This window comes from Tetrao urogallus (genome assembly GCF_951394365.1).
Source record: "Tetrao urogallus genome assembly, chromosome: 3".
Taxonomy (NCBI): domain Eukaryota; kingdom Metazoa; phylum Chordata; class Aves; order Galliformes; family Phasianidae; genus Tetrao; species Tetrao urogallus.
In genome coordinates, this window is record NC_136815.1 from 51,153,669 (window position 1) to 51,180,252 (window position 26,584).

Here is a 26,584-nt window from a genome sequence, read left to right on the forward strand (position 1 = left end):
CTGTGTCTCTCAGAGTCACACTTGTTGCCATCTTTGAGCAATATATGTGACCTTTTACAGATACTCCACAACATTTATCTCATGGCTATCAATCATTTGTGCCTTCAGTTCTGTCTATTACTAGGTGCCAGCAAAGGTGATCTCAATGACTTTTTGATGATTCTGAAAAAAAAAAAATCATAGAACACGTTCCAGGGCCTCAATGTCTTTCTTGCAGATCTTTTCTTTCAGACTACATTCATTTTCATAGTCATTCAAGCTACCTTCACACACACATAAATTTCCTCCACCTTGTCGTCCATTTAACAGCGTTGTCCACTGTTAAACTAAGAATGAGGAAATCCCCTTTTTGAGGAAGTTCCTTACTGCAATTTTAAAAGCTTCCCGCCTAAGGCGAGAAATAAGCTGTGTCTTATTTTTGACATCAGCTGTAAGTGTCTGCACAGCGGGATATGGAGTTAGTAGATCTTAGCCCATCCAAAGACCACTTCTGGATGGCAGCAGATGGTACACAGGGTGCATCTGCAGCAAGGGCAACTTTTGCAGAGCCTGAGCAGCATACAGATGCTGCCAGGAAGCTGAAAAATAAGCCAACCCAGTAAACATGATACAATACCTTTACCCTGCAAAAAGATGCAAAGTTAGGTCAGATTAATGAACTAAATTTCAACCCCACGCTGGGACTCGCTGCTCTTGTTCTGAAGAAATATGCATTTTTACTGCTGTTATTCTGTTGGGTTTTTTTAATTATTGCAATGGTAGTATCATACCTGTCTCATCTCTGGCTTGAGTTCTCCCTTTACAACTATTAGACCTAACATTTCATTCTCTTATTTAAAAGTGGAAACGTCATCTGCCTGTCTGCAAGTCATCTCTGCTGCTGACCCCTTAAACACAAAGAATCAGACCGGAAATAAAATTCAAATGGATTTTAATCCAAATCCAATAATATCAAGTATGTGACAAAATGCCTGAAACATTTTATGTGACATCCATGGAGATGACATTAATGGCTCACTCACTGTTTCATCATTTCTGAGTAATGCACTCACCCAAATGCGTGCCAGTAAAGCCCTATCTGAAGCTACGCTCCATTTGCTATGATGATAGCGATGTTCACGTGACAGACTGGAAACACGTGAATGCCTGTTAGATGTGTTGGTAACTAAACATGATCCTACAGGTCCATACATCCTGTCCCCAATCCAGCCCACTTAAATGCCAATAACTTTCAAAATCCTGACAAGTTGGTATGGAGGCAAATTGAAAACAGCATCACAGTAATATTTTTTTCTACCTCTTTCAAAGCATACTTTGTTGCTGACCCCATTCTGTGCTATACTACAAGATCAGATTTAGTCCATTCTTGGAGAGTGAATTTCTGCAGACCAGTTCTCCCTCTTCCACTGAAATTCTGTTGGCTGTTTAAGTGCCTACTGAGCAAAAAGAGTGAGCTTCATGTATATGGGAAATGGATCTCCAGATACAACACAATTGTCCTAGTATGAGCCCAAGTGGCCTTTATTCAGAGGAAAGTTACTTCAAGTCATTTTAGAGGATTCCCCCCCTATTTAGAATTTTTAATTTTATTTTCATCTCATTGCCACAACTGTGTCTAGGTTTGAAGGATTCTAAAGGAAGCTCTCCAAATTAAGTTCCCAGTTTTCAAAATAAACTAATAGTTTAAAACTCCTGGTATCTTGAGTATCAGAGACACAATATTACACAGTATAAATCTGTTCTTTTTTTTAATTGAAGCTGATACATATGACTTGTTTTTCCCCAATTCCTTATCATTGCAATCACCACAAATTGATGATGATAAAATATTCTCACTTAAGTATGATACATTTCTCTCCTTTATACCCCTACTCATATGACCATTAAAAAATGAAAGGGAATTTATTGACTTGAATTGTGCTTAACCATATTCCTCACAAATAAAGATTCTTCCATGTATTTGAATAAGAACACATCAATAATACTGCAGTTTTCAGTGGTACAAACCTACCGTGATCACGACTTCTACCTGTCTAAAGTATAAACCATAGAGATTATTTAAAAATGGTAATAACAACATTTACAGCATTCCATCTTGTATTTGCTTCATCTATTTTTCCTTTTTATGCTAAGTTATTTTCAAGAATCATGCTGTATCTGAACCTATAGTTGGATAAAAACTACAAGCAAGGGTCTAGCACATCAGAAAAGGAATTCATGGTCTTACAAGCTGCTTCTGGACTATTTTCTTGCTCATGTCTTTTATGCCCACAGGGAGACTGATCCAGGCTAACATTAAATCAAAGGATCAAAATTCTGGCTTCAGGAAGTGCAGTGATAAAAGTCTCATTGGTTTCGGTAGGGCCAGAATTCCATCTACAAGGATTACCTCCTCTGACCTAAATGTGCTTTGAAACAATCCCTAAGAGCCTTTGAGAGGCAAATGGTTCCCTTCCTTTGCGATTAACCCATAGTATGTTCTGTGGTGTTATCAGATGTTGGGTTTTTATGTCCAATTACAAGATGATTAAATAATCTACACGTTCAAAACATCCCTGTGCTTATTTTAATAAACAAACAAAAAAATGTTTTTAAGATAATTGAAATAATTATAAAACACAGCATTTCACTGCAACATTAGCAATACAGACACCTCATTACCACTTAATGTCATTGAAATCTTTAATAACTGCTGGAAATGCACTTCTCTAACTGGGAAAAAGAAGCCCAAAGGGTCTTATCTTCGAGCCTCAGCACAGACTTTGCACTAGCTGTTAGTTAAGACATTTCTAGCACACATCATTCAATTAGTATATCCAATGGTTGGGACAATAAGGAGCAGTCAAATGCTCAGATGTGAAATTAATGATGTCAAGGTTCAGGAGATGGCTTTAGAACTGAGATGCTCTTGGTGTTATCTGCATTGAGTGCAGATGAACTGTACCACAGGCACTTCAGAAAACAAGTGGCTCTTTAGCCATGCTGACACTGTCGAAATTATCCACATATGATACTGCTTCAGTTTAAAAATTGCTTTCAGCTTGAGAAGGACTGGAGGACAAATGGAGGTGAAACTTGACCCTGTGCAATAGAAAAATATCACTGGAGGAGTGTCCCCATTGGATGGATTCATCTCAGCCATGTCTCTGAACAGGAAGAACAGCACCAGCCTCTTATGCCTCTGACTAGTTGCATCTTCCACCAGTGTGACAACAGAACTCTCTTGTGCTGCTCCAGGGCCCATCTGACCCAACAATGAACTGATTCAGCTCATTATCTTGACAAGGACAGATCCTTTTTTTATTATCATTTTTTACTTTTTATTTACTTGCTGCATACTTTTTCTAAGATCAGCAGAAGCAAAGTAGTGGGAGTATGCACGCACGGGTGAAACAACTGAGCCTCTTTGAGAAGCATAATAGTTGTATCAACCTGTAAGATTTTCCACTGCTTTTCAAAAGGTTATTTGGACCTTACACAGAAGAAAACCCCTCAGATTTTTATTAAAAAAGAGTAATTGTCGGATTCGCTTTTGTGAAGAAGCCAGTCTTTAAAAGCATCTTTACCTTTCTGCCTTTCCCCCCACTTGCTGGCTTTCCAATGAAATAAACACGATGTGTTAATATGAGACAATTTATGGAGCTATTCTGCAGATCAGATCACCAAAACTATCAACCATCATCAAGAAAAATCCACCCACCCTCAAAGTTATTCTCCAGCCAAATAATTTAACTGAAGTGGTTCATAGGATAGCCTTTCAGACAACAGTAACAACCAAGCCAGCAGTAAACACAGGAAGCATTACCTACAAGTGGATTTATGTATTTATTTATTTCAGTTGACTCTGCTGTGAAGTACGTGACAGACAAGCCAACCATACAGGAAAGGTAAGGAAAGTTGCTGACTGGAGACAAAACACGAGCAAGAAGAACCTAGAAAATTCCCAGCCAAAGACAAGGCATAAGAAGGAGCTGAGGAACAACAGTTAAAGCTCAGACTCTCAACAACATCCCTGAAACACCAGAGAAGTTTTCAGACTCAAACACATCGCATATTTGTATGCTGGAATGAAAGAACATTCCAAGTAAATGCTCTGGTTTCCTCCCAAATAGACTGGCCACAACTACTGACAATTCCTGTGATGCTGATGCAGATGCTGATAGACCAAAGGAAAACTAAAAAAAAAACATAACATAATGCAAACCCCACCATAACTTGGCTGTAGAACTACTCTGCCTTAACACTACCGTCAGTTTTCAGAAGCATTTGACATCTACAGCTGGCTGGGTACAGAAGTGATTTTGTAATCCTAATTCACATAAAAACAAGTTCAAAAGCTTACCTCTTTTGCACTTTTAATTTTGGCCAAGAAAGTGTACAGCTCCATTGTTTCAGCAAACAGAGCCCGGCACACTGCTTGATAGTGGTTCGGTGCCTCTGATCGGGTTGGCAGGTGGGCGGCACACAGCTAGAGAGAAAAATAAATAGCAATTACAAACAGTGCCCCATTGCTTTAATTATCAGTACAGAGCATGAGATAAAATGAAAGGAAATACAATGGGATATTTCAGGCACAAAAATCCAGTAAGGACATTTAAGCTAAGGTGGAAATTGTGGTATGTTTTCTAAGACTGGTTGATCTCATCCTGTAAAAGTGGATAAACAAAGACATTGCCTTTTTATTCAAAAAAAGAAAAAAGAAGAAGGAAGAAAGAAGGAAAAAGAAAAAAGAAAGAAGACAGTAGTGAATGGGAAAAAAAAGCAATCTTGCAGTATTAAATTTGGGAAAGTGTACCTAACTCAAACCAGTTTTAACATTGTATATTTCTTTACTTTTTTATGAATGTGGAAGAGAACTGTATCCCTATCAGTTTGTGAAAGGACAGAAAGCAGTGGTCAAGCTGAATCTGATCTCATTTACTGAAGTGGTACAAATATTTTAAAAATCAGCAAGAGCTGCAAAAGCACTGGCTTTCAAATAAGACATTCATGGATGTTTTCAGACACAGATGCAGCTGATTTAAAGAAATATTAATAGATTTTTTCATACACACTAAGCATGAAAAAACTCCAAAATTCTACTGAAATCACTAATAACCATTCACAACTTCCACTAAAGCAGAAGTCAGATTGACACTGCTTTTAGAGGAAAACATGCAGATCCCCTCTCTGACAAGAGAAGCCTCACTTAAATAAGTCTTTCTATTTCAAATAACATACATGTAAGCAACATCCAGCTTCATGAACAGGGCTATTATAGAATAGCTGAGCACTCGTGCTCATGATTAAAGTCTTTTTCTTACACTTTCCTTGAGTCGCAACCATTTGTTATTAGTGATGCAAGAAATCTTTGTCAGAAACAAAACAATAAAATAATGTCTACAACAGTATGCTAGTGTTAAATGCTTGCATACCCAGTGCAAAACATAAAATTTGCATATCCTGTACCATATTGGTGTATATATTAAAATAAGACAAAATCTTAACCAAGGCTTTAAAATTTGCCTTGTTACTGTGGTTTCATAAAGGCTATTTTCTCTACAGCTAAGACTATGGACAAGCCTAAACCTGAGGAAATAGATGGCTACATTCAGAAGATCTGCAGAAGAAAAGCTTGAAACAAAAGCCTCTTTAGAAGAAGAGCCCTTAATTAGCCTAGTGGCATATTTCTCTGTGTTCTCCTGTGTTACAGCGGAGGTTACAGAGGGCACAATACATGTAGCGCTCTGGCTGCACTTCACATTGTTTTCAGTCTGACTTAAGTCCACGCTGCCATTCCCAGATGCTGTTCTGTGGCCTCTGGCTGTGGGTTCCCACTGATGCTGGCACCCCCGTTTGTTCCCCAGTGCCGAGAGAATTTCTCACCCAGGCAAAAACTAACACAGTGAAGGAGATGGTGTTCTCTGTGGCTTGGACACGTGTAGCAGAGCAGCCAAAAAGGAGTAATGGGATCATGCTGCTGGAATGGGGAGAGGGGGGAGAAGGGAGGAAGGGCTGAGCAATGTTAAATTGGCTTAATCTCACTGACTGACTGCTTTCTAAGGCCACAACCTCCATTTTATTTCGTATTTCTTTCAATTGGTATAACAACACTGAATCCAATGGTCAGATTTGATCGACTTCCTCGATAAAATCTCACAAGCACCATCTGGACTCCTGTGATAATCTACCCTGATTACTGCAACCATGTGTGTATAAACATTTTGAGCCCTTAAAAAAGAATATATACACATATATTGAAAAGCGTATATAGATTTTTTCCTTCCTTCCTAAATGTTTTCAAATTTTATGATGCTATATGATGCTTTATGATGAGAACCAAACTTTTCTTATGCTCTTTATACCTACTTCTGGGTAATCATAGTGTCAAAGTTGAGACATTTAAAAAAAACATATTATTATTATTTTTTAGCAAATCATATTTTCTACTTTGCAGGTGAAGGGAGAAAAAATGACACAGAAGCATTTCTCTCTTTCTAATGTATGCTACCTTGACAACTCATACTGCAAAGACAGCAGCTGTTAAGTATTTCCCTTTGCTTAGTGGAAAAGTCAAAATTATACTACTTTAAAGCAGAGTATGGTTAATTGGCATTCTTTTCTCTCAATAACTAAACATGTTCTTACCTGCCTTACTATGTTTTCAGAAGGCTATTTCTAGTTATTAACTACAACACAGATAAAAAGGGTTTCATTCTACGATGCACCACTTACAGGAATAATAATGGCTGTAAAAGGATAATAACAACAACAATTTCAAAAAGGTCCTAAAATTGTAAAGGTCTTCATAACAGAGAATAAAATGCTATTTAATCAGATGGCACACATGTATTTAAGAATACCTTTTTTTCTTTATTTAGAAGCATGTTAATTAGAAACAATTTGCATCTAATATTCAGAACGTTAATGAATGCAGCAGTGGCAAGTTCAAGCAGGGGATGGATATAATCTTGATTCTATTATTGAACGTGAAGTGAAGAAAAAAAATATATGTCTGCTGTTACAGCCAGCAGAAAAGTAACCACATAAGAAGTGAACCATTTGGTTTGTAAGCATGAGAATGCAGATTTTCAGAGGACCAGCTGCTCTTACGAGCTTTCATGCTCTGAAAAATCGATCTGAATAATTTTAGATAGTGTGAACTCACATTACATGTCTTAACATACTTTTTCTGGATAGGGGAACTAAGCCTGAAGAAAAACTAAACTGCTAGTAAGATAAACTAATTTTTTTCCCCTTCGTTTGTATCTACTGCACTTGCACACTGTTCAGAAAAATAAAACAGGGAGTCAAGACACATGAATTATGAAATGTCTTTTCTAATGAAGTTTGAAGTGTCACTTCTAGCCTAAGTGCACCATATTTATCCACTTAAATTATTTTGTTTTCTAAAACACATTTTTAATTTGACAGTAATAGTTTCTGAAAAGCCACATTTCTGAAACACACCACAAAAATCAGTCAGAATGTTTTAATAACTGAGTTATAGACACAGCCACCTCATGAGCTCCATCTCTTACCATGTGCAAGAAGGATTTAGGTCAAGTCTGCAATCTTTTCCAGCCATTCAAAGCTCATCAAGGAAGGGAAGCCTCTGTAACGCTGCTTATTCTGACACTTGCATTTTCATCCCTCATGATACAACTTAAAACTAGCCCAACGGGAATGAATGCGAACAGTGCCCAGAGCCTAATACAAGGGCTGTTTGTTCTTCTTCCAAGAAGTCTCAAAGAGTATGGTTGAAAACAAATTATATGGTCTTTGCAAATGAGGGGAGTATCAAAAATATTATCGACTACTGAAATATTAACTAGCTTGGTCGGTAATATTTCAATTTGTAATCACTGTGAAGGGATTTCTTTTTTCTGATTTTGTTTTGTTTTCTGAGCCTATTCGAAAACCAGCTTGACCCAAAGCGTTCAATCTTTGCTTAGATCACTAAGAAGATTAGAGGCTGTTTCCATCCACATTTGAGGTTCACAGAAAAAAAGGCATTACGTAAATACCGTAGCCTTGCCAGCTCCTTGGTCCAAATCACCCTCAATTGACTAGGAAACAGAGCGTGTCAGCCAAATCAGCGTTAAGAGAAATTACAATTTAACCATCAGAAGAGATTAAGCAGCATTTCTTGGCTCTGTTTGAATATTAGGGACTACATACAATTACAGTGAGTACTCACAGTTGAGTCACCTCCTAATATCAAGGTAAGTTTCGCAAAACCATCTTTTTGGCAAAAGCAATAATGCAAACTTCACCAAAACATCTGGCAGAGTGTCTGTATGAATGCACCCCAGAAAATAAAAGGATCTCTTTCTCCCATGGCAAAGCTATTGATATTATGCAAATAGCACTTCCATCCTGCAAATGCCAGGCCTGTTAAGTGATCTAAAGCACTGGAGAATTAACATAAGACTTAAAAGATGTGCCTTTTCCTTAGCCAAAAGGAGAAAAACTACTTTTAACTAATAGATCACTGAACATGCAACTGGACAGGGCATTAGCTTCATCCCCTGCAGGACAGAACTGCAGCAGGCTCAGATAATATAACTGAGCTTGAGCTGTTTTCCCAAATTGAAGTTATTTTCAGGAAGATTTTATCTCCATGCAAATGAACCAGATGTTGTGACTCTTTGGGGGTGGGTTGTTTATTTTTATTTTAATACATGTATCATTTTCATAGAATCACAGAATCCTTACAGTGGGAAGGGACCTCTAAAGGTCACCTAGTCCAACTCCCCTGCAATGAACAGGGACACCTACAGCAGATCAGGTTGCTCAGAGCCCTGTCCAGCCTGGCCTTGAACACCTCCAGGAATGGGGCATCCACCACCTCTCTGTGCAACCTGTTCCAGTGCCTCACCACCCTCATTGTAAAATATTTTTTCCTTATATCTATTTCCCTAAATCTACTCTCTTTAAGTTTGAAACCATTTCTACTTGTCCAATCACCACATTTTATTGCTATTAATGTGAACTTCAAGGAGCCATCTGCCTCACCAGGAAAAGCAGTCTTACTGAAAAAAAACCCCACCTGTCTATTTACAAAATTCAACCTAGCACTTTGTTCAACTTTATTATTATTCAGAACAAAGTTAAGGAGTAAGACACGTTTTGACAGGAGTCTAGAAGATGTTTCTGTCTGCTATGACCACCTTTGTACATCCTATAAGGGAGCTTTGCTCAGTGCAAGTTCAAAGGCAGCTGTCACAGCAGCTGGAGTTGCTCACCCAGCTGTTGCTCTCCTGACCTTTCTGGACAGAGGTTTGCTCCAGCTCCTCAGCAGGCCAAGGATGAGCTGTTCCCTGAAGTACTGTGAGAAAGGACTTCAGGGGAAGACTAACAAGGTAAGACCATGCTAACACAACAGGGATGGGAGCAGAGTAGCTGTTAACCCATAAACTCAATGAACAAATTCACAGAAAGTACAGAAAGTATTCACAGAAAGATACTATTCCTGGAAAGCTACCTTCAGAAGCTTTTATAAATTTTAAATAGATATTTAAAATGATCATTTCAAACAGGATGTATACAGTTCTAATCATCTAATCAGACACTCAACACATATCAAAAACTGATCGTGTCTCTTTAACAGACTTTTATGAGACCTATCTTAAGAGAGAAAAATATCCCTTGCTTCACTCATGTTATTCATGTCATCACTTTTTGGCAGTACATGTATTTGTGTTTTCAAGGATGAAGCACATAGGAAGAGTCAAATTAGACCAGAAATCTCTGCTGAGCACCTTGAGAACTCACAAAGAATTGCACCCACTTCCATCAAACCAGACTGATGCATTAGTTTCACAGAAACAAGTTTGATGATTCCCACAAAGTCTTATGCTTTTGTTGCTCTCTATTATGTTTAAACAGACAAACAAACAAACAAATTAAAAAACAAGTTTTGTTACTTACATACATTAACTATATTTTACATTTTATGTGTACCCAAGACAATTCCTCTTTCCTTAATATGGCCTGGGCCAGCCAAAAGGTTGGGCACCTAAGTTCTAAATGATTCTCCCCACAAAATGGCTTAATATACACATGAAAAGTTATGAGGGTACAGTACACACAGTGCTTGAGAAGGGCTGCACTTTTTATCCACTGCATTTATTTTTAAACTTTTTTTTTTAATTGTATTTTAAAAGCAAAACTTGAGCAATTCAACAACGCTTGGTATGAAACTCACGCACAGTAAAAGCACTCTTCCCAAATATTTTCCTCTACACAGAATATCCACCCTGACACCATTTTTTCCAGGTGCCCATTCGCTTGAGGTGCCGAGTGCAACAATTCACTTTCTTAAATGTAGCAACTATTTGAAAATAGTCCTAACTACTTTTCCATGATATTAAGCCAAATTTAAGCAGTGATGATAATCTTGATAAAATTTCAGTAAGACAACAACTCACTGAACTGCCTTATTTATAAACTGGAATCTTTTCCAGCAACAGAAACAAAGATGAAGGTGGTGTTCATCCTGTTACATTTAAATGATACTATCTTCAGGGGGGAAAACAAAAGTCTTACAAATACTTAACACAATTGCTAACACTTGAGACAGGAATTAGAACTCTCACATGTGCTAAGAAAAGGAAATCACACTAAAGTATAGATTAGAGACTACATTTAAATTGTCAGCATAATCCCATATTTTTCACGATCAGTGATCTTCTGTATTACCTTTCTAAGCGATCTGATCTTTTGACTATCAGAATAAGGACTTCCAATGAAGGTCAATCTCTGTTTCTGTGAAGTGATATTTCCACTGGACAATTTGAAAATGTTATGTTTTACAGTCAAACTAATTTTATGTGCTAGTGCAGGCTTCCTGACAAAGCTACATTCAAGTTTTCATTTCTTCCTGAAAGCTATTTAGCTATTATTACAGCTCAAATATACCCCCAGCATACAGCTGTGCTAGAATGCATGTTACACGTATTGTTAGCCTGTTTTTCTGCAGTGCCCTCTGCACTAACAACATCCTGTTTCCCAAAGGAGATGGTTTCAAAGGAGCCAATTAAGTGAAAACCAATGCTGTATTCTCTGTTAGTTTCAGAGAAACCACACTGTTGTTTTTTAGCAGAATAATGAAGGAATTAATAGAAATATGCTGTAATCTGAATTTGCTGGCTCTTGTTCTTTGACTATTCTGTGGCTCATAAATGGGATTATTGATGAGCAAGGGCAAAATCCTACAAATGATATTTTTCCCATTCTTCTACATGAAATGTCAACCCCTGCAACGTACAGCAAAGCCACTGGTTAGCCTGTCAGCAACAACCATTTTCTAAAGCTGTCTGCTTCACAACAAGGCAGGAGCTCTGTGCACATTCAGCAGCTCTCATCTGTACCACTCACATTCTGCCTGTCATGCAGAGCACCAGCCCTGCACCATCCCCAGGGATGGGACTGAGGCATCTGGGTAGAAAGCTACCTTCAGAAGTGGAGTAGAAGATAGATGGGGAAACATGATAACATTGGATAATTAAAGGGGAAGGGGAGTGTCTGTACATATTAACAGTGTTACCTGTGCAGCTGTTTAGCTAGAAGCCCATTAAGTTGTGGAACCACCCTTTACATTATTAAATAACTTAGACCCAAACAACAGATAGCACAAGGTTGCGCCCCTGCCCTGTAACTTGTTTGGCTGTCAAATGTGCTTCCCAGGCCCTCCTTAGAGCTGGTGGGTGCTTCTCACTGGAACTGCTGCTGCTCAGCAGAGAATTAACTTGGTTTTGTACCCAGCTGCTTGGTATGTGCAGCAGGGCATACACCCTTCTATTCTCTTCTTCTCAAGCCTCCGTACAAGCATATGAAGCGGCCTGAGCTTTCAGAAACTGTGTGAACAAAATAGGGCATCTCTGGAAAAACAGTAGAAAATAAAGAACAAAAGAGTAAGAAAAAAATCATCAAAAGGCAACAAAACAACTGGGAATAACTCTCAGCACAGAAACAAAATCTGATACACATATAAAAAGGAAGGAGAGCAACATGGAAGGAAAGTTGTTTCCATACCAATTCTCCCACATTACCCATTAATCTCCTTATTAAGCAGTTCAGATGTTTGGATACTTACTAAATGAGAGACAATGCATTAATGTAAAGCAGTTTTATTCACAAACCACTTAAAATCCAATTAAAATATATCAACTAAAATAAAAACATGCACTTTCCTTGGCAGCAATTTGCAGTTCATGTATAGAGCTTTAAAATGTATGTGTGTGGGAAGCTTGTTTATTTTTATGTAAAGTGCTGAAACTTCCCTCAGCAGGCATAATAATAATTTGCTTTCATGTTTTGTCCTGAAGCATGGCTTTTCATTCCTATCCAAAAAACAGATTTCCAGCTGCTTAGCCAAACAAACTGCATCACTAAACATGACAGCTTTTAAACTTCACCTCCAATGCATAAAGCCAGCAACTTCTAACCAGTCTCATTTTGCTTTCATTACATCTCAGCATATGGAAATCCATTCCTTTAAGTGTGCCCTCTCCTTATTTGTAATGCTTTTGTCAGGGAAATCAAGTCTTGAAACTCTGATGGTTCCAGAAAACAAAGAAAATTTCTTCTTCCTCTTCTAAGAAAGTATGCTTAGATTTTTAGCTACCAAATTTAAACTGCAATGATCTTATAAAGCATATCAGTTACATAAATGTTAATATTTAAAACATACGCCACTTTAAGGTAAGTTTGAAGGAAATTGCTTAATCCACAATTTATTGTGCCTTCATTACAAAGAAAGCATTGTATTTCCAAACCAAATATATATCCTTGCTTATTCAAGCATAAGAAGATATCTGAGACAGAAAGTGAAAGGTGTTATTTTCTCCTTAACTCAGTCTGTTTCAAGAGATGGAGAGCTTTACTGTCCACTTTCTCTATGCACACTCTATTCCTGGAAATTACCTCGAGTATGGTAATTACTAGAAATTGAATTATCTAGCATCAACGGGCTTGACATACGCTCTATACATAGGTGGGATTAACCACCTGTAGGGGCTGCAGATGGTGTTTGTATTGCCCTGACTGCTCAGACACTTGAGGGAAGGGCAGCTTCACAGCTTTTCTTTATAGCTTCCACAATTTTCTTGCCAATGGCAGCAACAGAAGTAGAACCACCATTCTGTCACACATGCAAGACAACATTAGGTACCCAAACCAGTACCAAGTCTACGTTGCATGTATTCTCCTATCATTGTGACTCTGAATTACTATTTCTCTTTTGCTGGTGAAGAACTGAGGCCAATACAAAGCCCACTGAATTGGTCAGGATCCTCTTTCTGTTTAAGAAAATAAAAAACTTTGGCTCAAAGTCACAGTTGTTCAAATCATGTAGAATACTACAGCATTTTGCCATGATATCCCTGCTGTGTTAGTCTGTTTGTACTTCCATTTACAACAAAAGATTTCAGTTTTCATACAAAAATTTAGAATGGAAAACTGTAGTGAATAATTACACATCTTGTAGTGATTGGTGTTTTTCTTATGTCCTGAACTCAAAAGAACACATATGGAACATAATTTTCATTATTTCTAATAAAGAGATCATGGAGATTCTAGGGCAATCTAAAGGCTGACCTCTTGCTACAGTCTTAAAATACATAAATTTTATTCTAATGTCATAAATCATTGTGAGGGTGGAATAGGAATTAGTCCTTCTTTCTAATAAGGATGAACAATACATAACACAAGCTGAAAACCTAAAGATCCAAAGAAAGAGATATTCGCTCCTGCTAACTAAATTCAGAACTCTTCTTCTTCCCTAATTTTGTCTATTTCTTTTCTAACAGTGAAAATGCATATTTCAAAATATGCCACCTGAAGAAGACAGCAAAGCACTGGCCAATGTCTGACTGCAAAAATCGAACAAAGCTTGTTACATTTTTGAAAATGCATTTGCACTTGAAAATACTGAGCATTTTTTGTGAAATGAAAGTCCTTTGCATACTCAAAAAAAGGGCACTACTTAATGTGTTTGATGAGTATTTCCAACTCTTGTTACCTTGTTTTTAAATCAGATATAACAATTTTCACTTCACATTATTTCAACCACATCAGGTAAGTCTTATCATCCTTATCCATGAAAGAGTCTCATAGAAACAAACATGTTCCATGGTTAAATGGGTATGTTCTTAGCAGAATACAGTTAAGAGGGGGAAAAAATACACACTACAACCTAGCTATGAGCTTCCTCTTCATCAACATCATACTATCTGAGGAGAAAAAGAGAAAATGGAGGGAGGCTAATTACTTTCCTAGTTCTGCAATTAAACAGCACAGGAATGCTTTTTTTCAAACATACCTCTCAAAATAATTAAACTTTTTTGTGCCAAGTATTCTAAGGACCTGTGCCACAGATAATTATTTACCTGTTCTCAGTTACATATCATGAAAGACATAGCTTGGGAGTTCCTGCCTCACTTGCAGAGATCAGTTTTTCAACTTCAAAGTTAGCCTTAAAACCACTGGCACTTGCAGCGGCATCTACTCCACGTCAATTGAGATAGATGCCTTTTAATGATACTTTTGCCAACCCCTTTCAAAGCAGAAATATAAAAAGGCATTGAATCTCTGGAAGCTAATTAATACTGTAATGATCTCAATCTACAGAGAGTAAGGTTATCAATGTGGTGATCACAGAAGAGCACTCTCCTGCATGCAGTCAAAGACCAATTGTTTCTCACTGGTAACTCCTTTCTGTAGTGACATTGTTCATGACAGAGACATTTTTAAGGACAAAACTTGAGGGAGCTATTTTAAGAATAAATAAGAGCAAAGTACGGATAACCAAAGACACAAATGCAGGAATCTATTTCAAACATTCCTACCTTAGGCAAGACAAAAGGCAGTTTAGCATCAGCTTTGTATTGAAGGGCTTGACTGTGATGGATGGAGGTACAAATCTAAGATGCAGGCAAACTGTCCAAATTGGAGTCTGTTGACAGCTGTAAGCTGGATTTAGAAGATCATCACATCTACAAGAGCCTAGTGTAAAACTGATGAGAGCTCCAGCAAAGACAGTTGAAAATGTAACTGTCATGTCAAAAAGCCCCAGATGAAGTAGTTCCACAGGACTTTTCGCCAGTATCATTAAATATACTTTGGGGTCCCAAAAGAAGAAAGACTTCAAGTGCAAATAGGGAGGGGAGGAAGACAAGGGGCTATCCCAGTTCCCTCAAACTCCACAAGACGCCAGCAGGGAGCTGCCAAGAAACCATCTTGTTCAAAGAATCTTTATTAAAAGGCCCCAACTGTTGCTAAATTAACCTCAGAGAGAGGTTATCTTTACCTGCCCAGGTGGTAAAGAAAATTACTAATCACGTTACTGTGGTAGGCACATAAGACAATAGAGATTAGTGGGGGATGGATGGCCTACTTACCTTTCCTGTTAACCCACCTCAGCAGTTTGCTCACTTGCACCCAGGCAGGATTAATATCTGGGAGATTACAGGACTCTTTGTCTTCATTTTTTTACAGAGGGAAGTGTCCCAGAGGTGACAGACACTGTCCTGCTTTAACTGATTGCTCTACTAGACTAAGCGGGCAGAGCAGTGCCATGTCTGCCACCAGGAAGGAGGAGGGCAGCCTTCATAGTCCCCCCTTCTCCTCCAGCTGCCTGTGACAAAAGCAGGCCCAGGGAGGGGAAAAATGCATATGTATTCCCATGGTGTTCTGAGGTACATTATTTGTAACTGTTTCATGATTATTAGGAACTTTTCTGAAAGTTCCCCATAACTGGCAGAGTGTGTAAGCAGTAGGCAGAGCCTCCCTAGTCTAAAACGGCCAAAGTGGAAGCCAACATTCAAGAGCCAGAAGCTCTGGCATGAAAATTTCAGTGTTCCTCCTGAAGCTGACACCCTGCACCTGGGTGGGCAATGCTTTTGGGCAAATGGCAGACATTCTTCATTGGAAAATCCAAGTATCTTGGCTCTCAATGCATGAAACACCGTTACCAGGACAATAAATTGCAATAAACACTCCCTCCTTTTCTCACCAACACATTCAAATGTGAAGAAAACTAACATCACACGTTTAAAATGAGTACAGTGGTTAATTTCAAAGTGAAGAAGACTACATGTTGACCTCCATTACATTGCCCAGAATAAAAAAACAAGGCAACTCTTTAAGACACCAAATGAGATCACTTTAATTAATGAAACCTGTCCATCTACCTAATTCATTTGAACACTTGTCATCTGTAGAGCAGCTTTAAAATTACATTAAAGGGATTTACACAAACCAGCTTTAGTTTCTTGAATGGGCTGAAGTACAGAAATCCCTTTACTTTCTACACAGGTGTATAAAAAATTAAATGCAAACAGAAGAGAAAAATTAAGCTACTATTTTTATATGCTGCCTGGAAAACATGTTTTCTACTTCATACCTTTGAGCCATTAAAAATATTTCTACTGTGACACGATTCCTCTGTCCAGACATGAAAAGACTTAATAAATCATGCTGACTAATACTCTCCTGAACTTCAGAGGTTTTTCATATGCTTTTTAATATTACATGCTACCACAGAAGTGAAAGCTTTTTTTTTTTTTCTTTTTTTTTAAATAAAACAAACAACCAAACACTATAGCTTCTCTCTGCCCCAGTGCTGCCATGTTTTCAATTATCTTTTGATTTTAGTGGATTCAGGTCAGTGATATTGACATCTACCTGCGTGCAAATAAATACAAATGCAGGGACTTATAACACACGGTACAGTACAGTACACTGATCAATTGTAAATTCATTAGAAGGAAACAGTTCATAAAGAGAGTTGGTTTTTATCTCTTTAGCAAGGAGTTCTCGCCTCATTAAAGCAAGTGTCAGTCTTACTGTTCATCTCCAGAAACTTAGGCATGCCAAAAAGGAAAAGTAAATACAATTACTCATTATGACCTTCTTGTCTGGGCTTCAAGCTTGTTTTGCCCTAAGGAAAAGGCAGGTAAAAAGCGTAGTTCTCTGTTTTGGTTTAAATCACCCCAAGTATTTTGCTCTTCCTTGCCATCAGGAATTCAAAAACAATAAAACAAACTCCTTGTATATTTAGCATTTAATATCAAGTTTCCATCCTCTTTATCCCAGAAGCAAATATATGAATAAAACAAAGGGTTTTGTTCTCAGGAAAAAGACGTAAAAAGCAACTCTCTGTTTCCCATCCAACCGAGCTTGTAAGTGTCCCCTTTTATAAGCTATAAACAAGGCAAACTCAGAGCTGAGCACAAAGCATTGCTTCCACATGCACCTGGCTTCTCTCAGCATGAGCACTGTGCTCTCTGCCCATGCCAATCACCTAAATCCTTAGTTTACAATTAGCGATTGTTTTGAGTGTACCAGACAAAAAGTAGTGATGGATGCTCCTCATCCCTGCCAGTTCACTGTACCTCTCCATGCAAAACCCCTGAATTTCCATGCCTGCTGCCTTCACAAGGCTTCCAGGCTAATCTATATCTTCTCTTCAGTAAATGCTCTGCCAAACTTGGTATAGTCAAGTACCATTTTCTTTAGCTGCATAAGTTAATAAGTTATTAGCAAGGCTACCAGATGAAAAAATTCAAATAGTTTTGCACAACAAAGCATTCAAAATTCATCTGCAGAGATGCATAACCTTTGAGATTGCACAGCCCAAGCAGTATAGCAAGGCAAAGTGAAAATTTATTTAAGAAATTCACTAAGATAATCACCAAAAAAAACCAAGCAACCCTGCTTTTCTTATTGTGGTAATTCATTAAAGATATTTATTAATCAATCATTTAAAATACACTTTGGGCCATACATCTTGTAGATAATAGTCTTTTGAAAGCCACCCTGTGAGACTATTCCACTTACAATACTATTTAAGGATGTTGCAACTACATTTTTTAAACAAAAACCTACTGTAAAGTTCCTCTAATTAAGAAATGCAAACATTCCCCATCTCCGAGACCAATCTTTGAGATAAATATGATATTCTAACTTCTAGATTCAGATCTCCAAGGGCCTATTATCTAATATACAATTTATTTCTTTGTATCAAATGGCCTTCTCTCATCTAAATATTTTTTTCTAAAATACTACATGCAACAGTACACTAAGCAAAAGGGGAACAGAAAATAGAATCATGGTAACACAGTAATCAAGAGCATATTAAAACAATCATCTAGCTCAAACAGAGATTACTGTTTTGGAAAATTAGTGGTACTTTTAAGTCAATTCAAACAACTTTCCTCCAAATGTTTCATTTCTTTTAATACTGTTACCAGTACTGAAATAAATTCACCAAAAGGAACTTTGCCTCAAGCTCAAGGCTCCCTATTGAATAATTCAAAAGCAAGGCAATCACAGTGGCTTAATTAAAGGGCCCCTGCTCAGTTTCTTCATTTTTCCCATATTGGTCTCATATACAATATGCCTCTATAAGAAATTAAGTAATTATGTAGCAACTATGCTGCTTCCATTTTTTTTGACAATGCAATTAAATTATCCTCCATGTGACCCCACATTAGCAAAATAGACAACTGAGATACCCACATGAGCATCCTCAAATCCAGTCATTTGTGTCCTGACAAGAACGGGAAAAGGTAAAGATTCAGTTGGCACCTTTCTTCTTGACATGTCTCCAGCATGGGGTGAGGCTGAAATACCTCACAGAAGACAGCCTTGAAAATTTGTAACAGACCATGCTTGGAGACTCTGCCACTGGCATCTTTGCTTCAGTCTGGAAGGGGCAAGATGTTCTCATCCAGAAAAATCAGTAGGCCTAATTAGTTCCTCCCCCCATAAATCCCGCTTCTCTAATGACCTTAGAGCATTATGGCTACAAGAACATTCATCCTGCCCCCTTCAATCACAAGCTCTATACGGACAACTTAAAACAGCAGACATAAGTTTATCTGCTGGTTTGAATATGGTCTGCAAGTGCATCCATTGGGAATTTTCAACATGTAACATGGTATGAGAGAGTTGTGTGCAGCAATTCTGTATGCCATCATTAACATGTTAGCCTACTAAGACATATATCACATACATAACGTAAATGGTACAAGCAGTACTGGTAAGGTACAGCGAATACTCCCTAGGACATTATGTGGAATTCAAAGACAACCTGTGTCCTACAGACACAAAAAGAAGATGCCACATGAATCTGCATAAAAACATCTAGCATTTCTGTACATTTTTAAAAGCAGCAGCAGGAGTCAGTAAAGTTAAAAGCTAAAAGTTATTTATAACACTGAAAATCCAAGATTGCAAAATCTACATGGGTAGAAACAAGATTTTAAGAACGATGAACTCTGCCAAACCCTGAAATGAGACAAGCTGCTGTCCTAGCCAATCTTTCTGAGCAGATCTACTGCCTTTACTATACTGACAGCGAATCTGAGAAATCCACTGTGGCCTTCTGTGCTCCTATCGGTTTCAATACCTGGAGAAGGGGGGCATATGCAAGCTGATGAAAGGCAGATCAGAGCTGCTCTGGACAGCTTGCATCGCCAGCCTGCACTGCCTGGCCAATTGCCAGAGCTCCTCCACAGAGCAGAGGAGATTCAGGCCACTTTGGTAATTAATGGCAGCTCTACTCTGTTTTTTTTCTATTTTGTATGGATCACTATAGTGGCTCTGTGCTAACTGACTAACCATTACCCTGATTCCAAGCCATTAGTTAGAATTTCAAAATAATTCAATCAAACAAAACATACCTCATGTAAAGTAAACACTCATTGATCTATTTTAGCCTCCAGAGTCTATTTTAGGCAGCTTTGGGTAACACAGGTTCTTTGAGAATTCAGATTAAAGCTTATATTCTGATGCGTTATCTCTGACAGATTGCTTTGCACATTTTAGATACTTGTATTTTTAAAGAGAAATCCAGAGGTCTTTCACAGCAAACTGTGCCTTTTACACAGTAGGGACACCATTACCACTAAACACCATTAACAATAAAAAATCCTTCCACCTCCACTAAAAATTAGAACTTTATTTGCACCCATATATAAATTATTTACAGTAATTGCAACATAAAACAGAGAAGTCCATGCCCAGCTCTGCTTCTTTTAGATACTAAAAGGCCACACACAAATTTCAGACTTATTCTAACCTACCAACATATAAAGATTATCTGAACACCCAATCTGTTTCCTGTTTTTGTTGGACAACTCCTTGGATTCCTCAGACTATTTTAGACCTTAGACAGGTTATACCAGTATAATTATGTGAATTATGGGTACAGGAGTTTTTTAACCAGTGTAGATGCATTACTGTGAGCCATAATGGGAAAGAAAAAATTACCACAGAAAAGGTGACTTGGTTTTATGTTCTAGCCTGGACACCTCAATCCACCTAAGCCTGTGCTGATGCAAGGGATGTTTTAAGTGTTCTATGTAATAATAATTAATTACTTCTATGCAAAATCAGAAAAAAAAAAACTAGAAACTGTGATCAGTACAAAATTATTACTTATAATATTTACCTTTTACTTGCAGAGTTCCCAGGTGTCATCTGAGACAGTGGAAACATCTGTTTCCTCTGCAGATGTTTATAAAGTCCTCTGTATCAAAACCATGGTATTACTGTTATATGATTTTATTTTAAAATCGACACATTGCTGTAGTGTACATGACAAAGATGGAAACGTGCAGAGATGCTTCTGCTTTTTCTGCACATTCTGTCCTCAGTTCTGCTCCTGGGGCCCACAGAGCACAGGAGCTACATGCTGACTTCTGCCATGACTCAGCCCACAGGATAGTTTACTGGATGGTCCTTTAGTTGTGCCAGTACAAATGTTCAAAGGGCTTTACAGCAAAGCAGAGGAAGAAACTGACAGAGTTAAAGAACAAAACAAAAACCTTTTTGGGATGCTTGACTAATATAGGTGATGTGGATTTCAGCCAATGTGACAGAGCAGACAGAAGAAACATGCTACAGTTTGAATGAACAGCTGTGACATACAAGATTTGGGCAAGAGAAAAACAGCAGATTTACTTCATTTTGAGGACAACTCAGAGTCAGTTCAAAGAATGGTGAAGAAATAAGAAAAAGTCTGTGAACTTATGTTGTTTTGTTAAGACACATATATTCCTTTGTTAACTAAATCCGAGCGATTGCTCTTCTAAACCTTCACAGCATCTGTCTGAAGACCTGTAGTAGCTGACACAACAAGGTGTACCCTAGGTCAGCATGCTTTGGGAGGGTGGGAGCCCAAAAGGGAATGCTTTTAGGCTGCCTGAACATGGGTGGTTGAATCCTTGGGACTTTACACTGCTGAACACAGAGGTCTAATTTCTGTAAAGTGGCACAGAGAGAAGTGGCCGAAATGTTCAAGGACCAGAAACTCTGCTATGAAGATTTCAGTGAAGATTCTGGCCGAGGAGCGTGCCAAAACAAGCCACCTTCCTGTTCCAATCATCATCAACCATAGAGGTCCATTCTTGGTGGCTCGAACTCCTCAGGGGGTTCCATATCACACCAGAATGACACAGGGCTAGTGTTTATAAAATTATTTTGGGAGGTTTGGGTTTATTTTTAGATTATAAGTAGTTCAAGTGCAAACATAAATACCCAAAGGAGAGTCCACCTCCCTCAAAACTTAATAGATACAAAAACTGGATATTGGCACTTCCAAGAACACAGCAATTGGCTCAGGAGGTTCCCCAACATTAGATAAAGTATCTCAGGCATTAGGGCTGTGTGTACAACTGAAAATTCAAAGAGAGATGATGATTAATTTTCAGTCAGCGCAAAAGGACTTCCAATCCACTGATTTCAACATCTCGCCTCATCAACATACAAGAGATGTACATTATCTTTTTTTCTAAAACAAGACCCACCAAAACAAACACTGGCATGTAATATTTGAGTATGTTAAAAACAGGATTCAAAGGAAGAGACCTGATCACTTGTTATAAGCAGACAATTGGGACACTGCTTATCATCTCAGTAAGGTTCTAAAATACTCAGTTTCAGAGAGTTACAGGCTGTGCTGCAAGTTGCCTGTTTCGAAATGACACATACATACAGTTCAGCAGGCTCATATAGAATTGCTAAAGCCAATCCAATTCTGAAAAGAATTACACTTGCAGAAAGCTGCACCTTACCTATTCTAACCTCATGATCTAGGTTATGGGCCTTCATAACACAAATTCTTTAACTGTCATAAGAAAATACCCAGATTTGCTTTTAACTGTATTTTCTGGTTCCTCTCAGACATTGCACTCATATGTACCACACACGTGACAATAACATATGTCTTCAAACTCAGTATGGTGCCTCCAAAACACGTAGATCTTTTCATCCCACCTGTAATTGCATGAAAACAGAACATATTCTTCTTTTACTCGAATACTCAACACATGCCATAGATAGTTGAACTGTACTACCAGTACTGAAAACAAAACACAAGCAGATCAGTATCATCACAGTAAATTTCAATTCTTTCCAGCTGAGAGGAGACAGTCCACACTTGAACTACCAAAATATGAATCAACTAAATTGGCAAATTTATTTTAGAGACCAATGCCAATGATTACAGGACAAGTCAAATAGCTACATTATGGGATGTTTTTTTTCCACACAAGCATAACTTACTTTTCCTCTTTTTTTATGAGCAAAGCACACATGCTAATTTCTGCCAATAAAATACTGCAAACTGCACTGTTGTTTACACTGGTTATAACATGATAACACAATACTGCAACATGCTGCTCTATAAATAACTCTCATGCAAATTAAAAGGTTAGCATGGAGATTTCTTAAGTATGAGTTTTGTTTAGAAAGGGGCCTATGTCACTAATTTATCTCTGTGAAGCAGCAGTTGCATGACAGTTAATTTTTGGTCAGAATTAACTAACACTGTCATTGAACTACCTCAGAACAACTTCTTAGTGAGGCCCAGGTCCAGAGGCCACTGAGCACCCTGGGGCCACCCACCTATATTTGTCTCTGGCAGAAGGTGTGGCTCAGCCACATGTCAGTTTCCTGCAAAAGCTAAGTTACTTTCAGGTTGAAAACGTAAGTAGGAGTAGGATATTGGTTCATGAAGACCAGTGCCTCCTTGCATGTCTTGTAAGAGATGTAAAGAGAAAGATAGTAGAAAAGAGGTCTGTGTACATCTTGAAGATGTACCTCTTCTATGAAGAAGAATTAAGCTAGGAGCTAGTATGGTCACCAGCAAATTCATCTGTAGTAAATAATACAGTACAATAACTCATCAAAGCTGGAAGAAATGACAGAACTAGGCTAGAACTAGGACTGCAGCTCAACCCAGCAAATACCCGAACAGAATAAAACTTGGTATCAAATGGATTAAGGAAGCTTATGGAGCTTTATTCATATGGAACGTGAAGAGGTTGCTGACCTAGAATAAAAGGCAGCACTAGAAATGAGTTTAGGGATGGGGCTCAGGCCAGCAGATGTTGCTAAGCTGAAGCTTAGAAAGCACCTCCAGGTTAACATGAGAAGTGTTGCTGGATTAGACCATCTGACTGCAGAGATCTGTGAGATCAGGAGCGAGATAATGCTAAGATTAAGAGGAGAATTAGAGTTTGAGCATGATCTGGAAGAGGCTGATGCATCATCTTGTTTCAATATCAGGGAGGGCCACATGCCATGATAAGATGCCACAACAGGACTCTCCACACCCTTAGCAAGCCTAACACACCTGCCAGGCCCACTCTGCATATATCCTCTGTTGACACAAAGCTATGCGCGTGATGTAAACTTGATGCACTCCAGACCCCTTTAGCCTACTTTGTATGTTCTTGTATAGTGTGTAATAAACCAGAATATATGGATTTCCCATACTACATGTGAACAGGCACTGCCTTTCTTGTGTGCATATGTTGTGGATGAGGACAGGCAAGAGTACCCCAAAAACAGAAAGCAGCTGCCTGAAAATATCCAGTCCTTATTGTTTCTATTTCTTCCTTCATTTGCACCAGATCTACCAGGTCTGAAATATAACAAAGTCAAAAAAGTTAAATGTGGCAAATAGTATCTCCTCTCTTCATAGATACAGTCTTTAAAACAGTCAATCAAATCTACATAGCAGATTGGTCCTGCCAAGGAAATCAAAAGCCAGATCAACCAAACATACAGACATGCAGCAGAAAAGCCCATCTATGTCTTCTCCAAAAAAAGCAGTTTTGCCAGCGCTGACCTTGGCAGAGCCATTAAGAACTTTTTTCTCAATTCTTGGGAATAGATATCTGCCACATTACTCAGAATTTTCCGCATCAGGGGCGGGTTCAGGATTGACTTTACCTAGTTTAGATTACAGCAGAACTTGACACATATATTACCTATCTCTGTGTTTTAATCTCAATACTGGCTCACCCACATTAACAATCTACAGGAAAATTCAGATTTAGTGGTAAGAGAGACACTGAAAGTCACAACAAGGATCTGAGACACAAGTCTTATAAAGAGCAGCTAAAGGGACTGGGATTGTTCAGTGTGGAGAAGAGGCTGAGAGACCTCTATGACTACCTGAAAGGAGGTTGTAGTAGTGAGCTGGGAGTCAGTCTCTTCTCCCAGGTAACTGGTGACAGAAAGGTGGTGAGGCACTGGCATAGGCTGCCCAGGGAAGTGGTGGAGTCACTGCCCCTGCAGGACTTCAAGAAACAAGCTGATGTTGCACTGAGGGACACGGGTTAATGGGCATGGTGGTGATGGGTTGGTTGATGGTTGGACTTGATAACCTCAGAGGTCTTTTCCACCTTAATGATTCTGCAATTCAATGACACTTTTTGGAGAAAGATGAAACGCATAATCCCATTTCAAGGACAAAATCATGTCCACACCGGAGACTATATACTTAAAAATTTTAAAAATCAGTACAAGTATCATGCAGCCCACCTCCACTATTTTTCAGGCTTGCAATTTGAAGAATGCAGGGTAGGCAAAAATGATTGAAAAATGATGAACAAGCAAACCTGCTTCAGCATTCACTACAAACTGCAGAGGAGAAAGCTTCGCAGTGAGTCGTGATAGGAGAGAATTACAATAATGATGCCTTATGGTCACAAGACCACTCACTACTGTTGTGCAACAGTCAGTGGGTAAATTAGGGTGTAGCCTGCAATATGGCTTAGCGCTGGAGGGGAAAAAAAGTCACATCCAAAACATGGCCTTATCCTTGAAAAGGTTTGAAGTCAAGAAAAAAGAATATTGCAAACTTGTACAAATGTAAAAAATGACAAGAATGATAATGCTGTTCTAGTACTGTCAATGAATTAATGACGCAGAGTAATAAAGGCAAGTCACGGAGTTAAGCCTGCAGCAAATAACTTAGGTGAAAGCAACAACAGCAACAAAAGAGGGAGCTGAAGTTAGGATGATGTAGAATTGACAGCTGAAAATCATTCAGCTCATTGAAGTGATATCACAAAAGCAGTACATTTCCAAAATAAAAAGAAATAGATAAGCAAAAAATAATACAAGTTAAGATGCTGATTTTAAAACACATAAATATGCAGATACCTCAGGCTAGCAGAGATATGCATTAACAAAGCCAAAACAGAAAGTCCAACACCCAGCAGTTCTTGGCTGAAGATTGACCAAACATTTTTTTATGCCCTCTGAGTTCCAGGCAAGTGTACCAGTGTAACTGAAAGATTTCAGAGAAGCTTTTCAAACTTATATTTTCTTACTTGCAGACATTAAGTAAAGAATGTGCAAAATAATTGTGCCTACAAACCTCTCTGCTCTCAGCTCTGCATTACAGGCTCTCTCCCTCTAGTATCATCCAGCTTTGATTGTTCCACCACTTCACGGCATTTGTACCAAACAGGGGGAAAGGGGATATATTGATTGCATCTATCCCGTACAGCACGGACATAAAACCATACTGTTTGGAGTAGCTCCTACAGGGGCTTAGCAGATTGCTCCTCCATGCCTTTGCTGCTGCTGGCCATGCACAAGGAAGTCACCTGGCAGCAAGGAGAGAAAAGCAGCCCTCACTTCCTCCTGCTGCCAGGGCATTAGCTCAGAAAGCCTCAGAGACAAGGGGCTTGAAGTTGAGAGTGTGCAATCCAGCCTGGCCACCCCTTCAACTGCTCCCTTCATTGGTCCCTCTGACCTTTATTGCTTCTCTGAGGATAGAAAAAAGGAGGCTTTACGAATTTAGCATTATTTATGCTTAAGGGAGGAAAGGGAGGTGCCTTGGTCAGGGCAGTACATGTCTAGAAGTCACTGTGCTGGGCTGGTAAGTGGATTGCAGCGAAGCGTGTAGAGCCCTGTCATGGTGAAAAGCAGGAACAAGGGGATGTAAATCCTCCAGAAAATGGCCAAATGGGAACACGCTGTGAAGTTTACAAGGAGTTGTTGTCAATGCTACTTTTCCAAATTTAAAATTTCCAATTTAAATTTCCAATTTAACTACATGTTCAAAAGCATCTCAAACAAAAGCTATTCCCATTCTAACTTCCTGAGAAATTTCCTCTTTACTATCAGCCCATGAAAAGCACCAAGTTTCGGAGGAGTCTCTTTTCTGCATGCTAATACATCCTTATATGCTATCCTGGATGTTCTGTTCCAGGCTCTTCTGTGAAATGTTGAGCTTCTCATCCTTATGATGAGATATGAGTTGCACTTAAGAACAAGCAACATACAACTTTCA

General features: G+C 38.6%; 1 protein-coding gene across 1 annotated transcript in view; it reads right to left on the minus strand.

Moving 5' to 3' along the window:
* The window catches only part of SPIRE1 (spire type actin nucleation factor 1), a gene marked incomplete at both ends in the record, with an annotated part of 121,308 nt that overhangs the window by 41,327 nt on the left and 53,397 nt on the right, over positions 1-26,584 (minus strand). Inside the window, one exon of the mRNA XM_079533802.1 lies at positions 4,343-4,468. Coding sequence (XP_079389928.1) covers positions 4,343-4,468 — 126 coding nt within the window. The remainder of the gene's footprint in view (positions 1-4,342; positions 4,469-26,584) is intronic.